This window comes from Lagopus muta, chromosome 21 (assembly GCF_023343835.1).
Source record: "Lagopus muta isolate bLagMut1 chromosome 21, bLagMut1 primary, whole genome shotgun sequence".
Lineage (NCBI taxonomy): Eukaryota > Metazoa > Chordata > Aves > Galliformes > Phasianidae > Lagopus > Lagopus muta.
The window spans coordinates 2075406-2081009 of record NC_064453.1 but is presented as its reverse complement, the minus strand read 5'-3'; the positions used below and the strand labels follow the sequence as shown (position 1 = coordinate 2081009).

At 52.1% G+C, this 5604-nt stretch overlaps 1 protein-coding gene across 1 annotated transcript; it reads right to left on the bottom strand.

Annotated features, from left to right (window-relative positions):
- Positions 1-888: 888 nt before the first annotated feature.
- On the bottom strand, positions 889-5515 carry FNDC10 (fibronectin type III domain containing 10). Its single transcript, XM_048967549.1, has one exon. It carries the CDS (start codon positions 5380-5382, stop codon positions 4741-4743), a length of 642 nt encoding a protein of 213 aa, XP_048823506.1. The 5' UTR covers positions 5383-5515; the 3' UTR covers positions 889-4740.
- Between the last annotated feature and the right edge of the window lie 89 nt (positions 5516-5604).

Genomic DNA, 5604 nt, shown 5'->3' with positions numbered 1-5604 from the left:
CGGGGCCGGGACGTGTCAGCAGGGCAGCGCCGCCCCGCAGCGGCCAACCGCGCAGCGGGCGACACCGCCCGCACCATAGAGAGGGGCGGAGTGCTGTGCCAGAGCGCCGCCAACACCATAGAGAGGGGCTGGCGGTGCGGCGCCAGAGCGCCGCCAGGCACTGAGCTGTGGTCCGGCTGCGTACAGAGCTGGTAAACCAGGGATTAGGAAAGAGTTGCGGGAGTCAGCAACGTGATTGTCAGCATTGAGTTGCTCTGTGTAACGTGTCTCTCTTTTCTTTCTGTCTGATTCAGCTTCGCAGAAACATGGGGGCTCGTGAGTGGCAGCTGTGGCACCTCGGTTTCCACTGTTTCCAACGTTTGCCTTTGCGGCCTTGAAAACAGGCTCACGAAAGATTTTCCAGCTGGGATGGAGAAATGCGTGTAGGATGTTGAGGTTTCATAACGCCAACTGGTCTTATTTGTAATTAATTTCAAGTCTGTCGTTTTTTGCTTTGTTTTTTTTTTTTTTTTATCAAAAAGGAAAATAAAGCTGCTGCTATGCTGGTTCTGCATTGTATACTCTATTATTCAGAGGGTGATTGAAGTGATCCAAGCAATCGCTTTTTTTTTTTTCTTTTCCTGAAAAGCAGAGGCTCCAGGCTCGCTTCTTTCCCAGCACTAGGTGGCAGCCCGATGTTGCGGTGGATGCGAGGAGCTGGGCCGTGGGACGCAGACCCGCGCACAACGGGCCGCTGCCCCCTCAGCGCTCAGCTGAAGCCTTTCCTCCTCCTCCTCCTTCCTTCCTCCTCGCAGTTCCCGCTCCTCCCCCAGCATTTCCCGGCTGAACCGCCCCCCCTCAGCACTTCCCCGTCCTTCTCCCTTCCCCTTCTCCACACGCCGCTTCCCGCCAAAACCGTTTTCCTCTCTCTCTCTCTCCTCACAGCTTCCCCAGGACAAAAAGCAAAACATCTTTGTTGAAGGAAGGTAAACCTGTGGTTTCTTTACACCTTTCCTTCTATGCTCAGAGCGCTGGATGGCCCTCAAACGGATACTGCTGAAAGCAATGCCAGCCGGGTTCTGTTTGCTCAGGCTGACTCCAAGAGAATGCACCCAAGCCATTGCTATAGTACTGAGCCTTCAACAGGAAACGTGACACAGTTACCTTGGTTTTTCCAGCTCCCTTCCTACAGCGAAACAGAGCAGCAAGCTGCAGTCTGGTAAGTTCAACTCCAAGTCTCCATGGAAGCAAAACACCAGCTTTCACTTGCACCTTCAAACAAAACCAAGCAGCCCTCCCCTTTTATGTACCACAAAAAGCACCCTAATGGAATTAAACAGAGATTCTTTGCCCGAGGCTCAGACTGCTCCTTCCAGAAGATTCAAAGCTGGGGTCAGGCTGAGCTTGAGCAGCTTAAATTTAAGCAGCTGTTTTCCTCACATTTAGCACAGGACAAGAAGGAAAAAAAAAGAAAAAAACCTGTTAACAAGCATATTAACCTTCCATTTTAAATCCTGCTCAAATGGAGATGGCCTGATAGCTGTACTGGAAATTACCAGATAAATACAATAAAATACCACCTAGGAAAGTACCATATGTATTTTTAATACCCAAGTCCTGTTATGGTAACAACAGGGAGACCGTGTTTGCCCACAGAAGTGGGGTTAGAAGTTATCCCCACGTTTTCCTGGAGCATTGGGGATGTAAGAGCCATAGCAGCTAGAAATCAGCGTGCTGCTACTTCTTTACTGCTGCCTGGACAGGCCAGGATTGATTACAGCTCCGTGTGATGCTCTGCATGCTTTGGGAATTGCTGCAAGTACTGGATAAAGCTTTCTTTAACTGTGCAATCAAAGAAGGCAAATTAATTTCAAGTCTATATGCGTGTAATCTTTGCCATTATTGCCAACAAGAAATTTCTACACTCGTGAGTAAAAAAAAACCAAACAACACAATAAACAAGCCTACTAGTTATTAATGAGTTGGCAGACATTTTACTTAATGCCACATAAAATGAAATAGGGAATACTCTGATTATCTGTTCCAGACACCGAGACGTGTCCAATTAAACCTTAATCCCCTGAAAATGAAAGAGAAGCTAGGAGATATTGTTTCCCATAACCCATCTGTAATGCATGGGGAGAAAAATGCTGATAAAAATAATCCTTTAGAGAAGCACAGAATTTCTTCCAGCAGGATTTACGTTCTTGTTCTACGTCTTTTGCATTTGCCTGTCTACCCTCTGCCCAGCACGCTGCTGCAATGCAATCCACAGAGGCAGATGCATCAAGATGTGAGATGACTACAAATAACTTCTCCGCAGGAGATACAAGAGGTGCTGTTTTAGCAGGTAGCTGCAGCCCATCAGTGAGTGGGAGATGTCTTAGGGAAAACACACACACACAAATCCATCAATTAAATTTGGCCCTCGGTTTCCTTACATCAGCATTACAGCAATGAACAGTGCTGGCTGCACAAAAAATCAAGTAGCTTGAATTGGCAAACTGAGAGGGATTTGGGAATGAGGGCAGCTCATGGAGAGGTCGAATAGAGATCACTCATAAAAAACAAAGACACGAGGCTGCCCCGATGAAAGCGGTTTTTGCTCGGTGAGTTTCCATGCATGACTTTGAACAGGAGGTTGAATTAGATGGCCCCCAGGGATTCCTTCTAGCCTGAATTATCCCGTGATCCTGCAGTCTCAATCTCCAATAAACAGAAATCAAGTGTTATAACTGTTTTCGATTCCCCATTTTCCAGCAGGCAGCGCAGTACCGTTACAACCAGGTCTGTTCACTTTGCAAATAAAACAATTCTTGAACCATTAAATGCGATTTGTTCATTATTCTCTTCATTTATTAAGGTCAATGCCAACGTGGTACAAAGCCCATTCGTTATACAGTTAATTTTCACATCTGGCAAATGAAGACCAAAACAGTCAGGCTGGCTGACAGTGATGTACAAAATCAGTGCCACTCTGTGCAGAACTGGCTACAGAAAAGACTGACCTGAGACCTTGGAGCCAAATTCACTCTGGGTTTAAATTCACTGAGCTAAACCACTGGACGCAATCAGTCTTAGTGCTCTTAAAATGGGATTGCCTTGTCTTTGAGCAGTCAGCTTCCTTAGGGACAACATAAAGAAATAAATAAGTGACACTGTCCTTCGGTGACAATGAAAGATGCTGTCCTTCCATTGCTGCCGTGCTGGATACGGTCAGGCTGCTTCTATCAAGTACACAGGCAAATAAATAGAGAGCAGTGTGAAATCTCAGCCGCGTGTGAGAAAGCAAACAGAGCAGGGATGACAAACAGGTATTTCTGCCTGGTGAAACACAGACCTTCAGCTTCCCGACCGCTCTCAAGTTTTCGAGGGCATTATGATTAGTGCCAATACTGCGTTTTATCAGGGGTTGCATATACTTTCTATATTTACTCTCTAACAGCAAGTTTATACTCTGCAAACTATTCCACAAAAGAAAAGCCCGCGGGTGATTCGCCAGTGATGCACATCGACACAAACAGAGCACGCATGGAACCAAAGGATTTGGATTGCAATACCCCATCACAGAAGAGTTTTTCTACTTTTGCTTTCGGTATGTGTAAGTGCTATAAAGTCACCTTCTATCACATACAAACTAAATAAAAACTAAACACAACAGCTGGTAACAGAACTACTTCAGGTCTATATCAAAGTTCAAGTAATGAGCAGCAAAGTTTGCTTTCAGAAACAAAACAACACAGCAGTTTGAGACGAGACCAGCAGCAGAGCTGTGTGAGGACTACAGAACAGATACACCGATAGAAACGGGACAGGATCTCAACACTAAGGCACAAGAGAATTCATACTTGAGTATGGCTAAAACCTTATTTACTACAGCATTGAGTGAGCAGTTCACAAGGAGTGTTCCTACGCTCAAAACACTCCGCTACGACATCAGTGAGTTTTGTGTCCCTTAGTGCAGCTCCACACAGCGTTCCTAAAACAAACAGGGGTGGGGGGGATTTCAGAGACTCGAGATCAGTTCATACTTTGCAACGAGGCGGAATTTTCCTATAAACTGTGTTTTATTTCTTTTTAGGGCAGCTCGCAGGGAGACGATGCTGCTGGGGCACCCTGTGCCACAACCCTGCAGCTCGGGGAGCACGAGGCAGCACCCATGGAAGATCTCAGTGCCTTTGGGTCACACAGCTGTGTGGCTGGCGGCTGCTCTGCGTCTGTCCTCGCAGGTTTCAATGGCGTTCCCCCCTCAGGGAAAAAACAAACAACAAAACCATGCACGCATCTAGAAGCATAGAGCCATCGAACATCCCGAGCTGGATGGGATCCACGAGGATCGAGTCCAACTCATCCGGAGCAATCAGACTTAAGCACAAGCTTAAAGTAAGCACGTTCTTAAGTGCCTTCTAGCAGCCCCTCGGCCGGATCTGTCGCTTGCTTCTAAAATGGAAAATTTCCTGGCACTTGTGGATTTTTGCCACGATTCATTTTTAATCCACTGAGATCCTACGACTTCAGAAATCAGTATGGCTCAAGCTGAAAAGCCGCCCTATGTGACAAGAGCTCCAAATACACACACAGACAAAAACAAACCAAACAACCCACAACCCAACTCCTGGAAGTCTGGAAAGGACGAACCCACAGCAACCGAAGCTCCCGACGACGCCCTGAGCAAACCCGCCCCGACCCCGCGCGGCTCCCCGGCCCCGGAACGGCGACCGCACAGCGGGGCAGAGCGGCGCCAGGCGGAGCAGAACGGCGCTAGGCGCGGCGCGGCGCGGCGGGGCTCATCAGGTTCTCGGTGATGTAGGCCACCAGCAGGCAGATGAAGACGAGCATGACGCAGATGGAGCCCCCCACGGCCGTCATGGCTACGACGATGTCCCGCATGGCGGCCGGCTCCACGCGGAACTCCACGCAGTGGGCGGGCGGCGCGGGGCGCGGCGGCGCGTAGCGGGGCTGCAGGCAGAGGCGGTACCGCACGCCGCCGTGCGCCTCGGGCAGCAGGTAGTCGCGGCAGGCGGCGCCCAGCTCCACGCCGTCGCAGGGGAAGCGCGTGTAGGTGCCGTCCCAGGAGCAGTTGAGCGCGAAGCCGCGCAGGCCGTTGCCGGGACGCGGCGGCGCCCACTGCAGCAGCACGCTGCCGTTGCGCAGCACGTTGGCCACCAGCGCGCCGCCCGGGGAGCGGTGGGCGCGGCAGGAGCGCGCCGCGCACTGGAAGCCCAGGGCCGGTCTGCGGAAGCACAGCCGCCCGCTCGCCGAGCCCTCGGGCCGCACCTTGTAGGGGCACCACGGCTCATCCGGCTCCGGCTGCGCCGCGGCCTCGGCGAGCGGAGCCCTCGGGGCGGGCGGCGGCGGCCCGAAGCAGAGCAGGGCGAGCAGGGCCGGCAGCAGGCGGGGCATGCCGGCCGCCGCCGCATGGAGCCGAGCCGCGGTGCCGGCGGAGGGGCTGCGGCCGCCCCGCGCGCCCGTTATAAGCGCGGGCTCCGCAGCCGCTGCGCCGGCCGCCAATGGAGAGGCGGCTCCGGCGTTAACTCTCGCTGGGCTGCGGAGCGCTCGCCGCCGGGCAGCGGCGGGGCCGGGGGGAGCGCGGGCATCTCCAGCCGCCGCGCTCCGGGGGGCGGC

What these genes read in the sequence shown, in the direction of transcription:
- FNDC10 (XM_048967549.1), bottom strand. Translation starts at nt 5,382, where the DNA reads ATGCCCCGCCTGCTGCCGGCCCTGCTCGCCCTGCTCTGCTTCGGGCCG.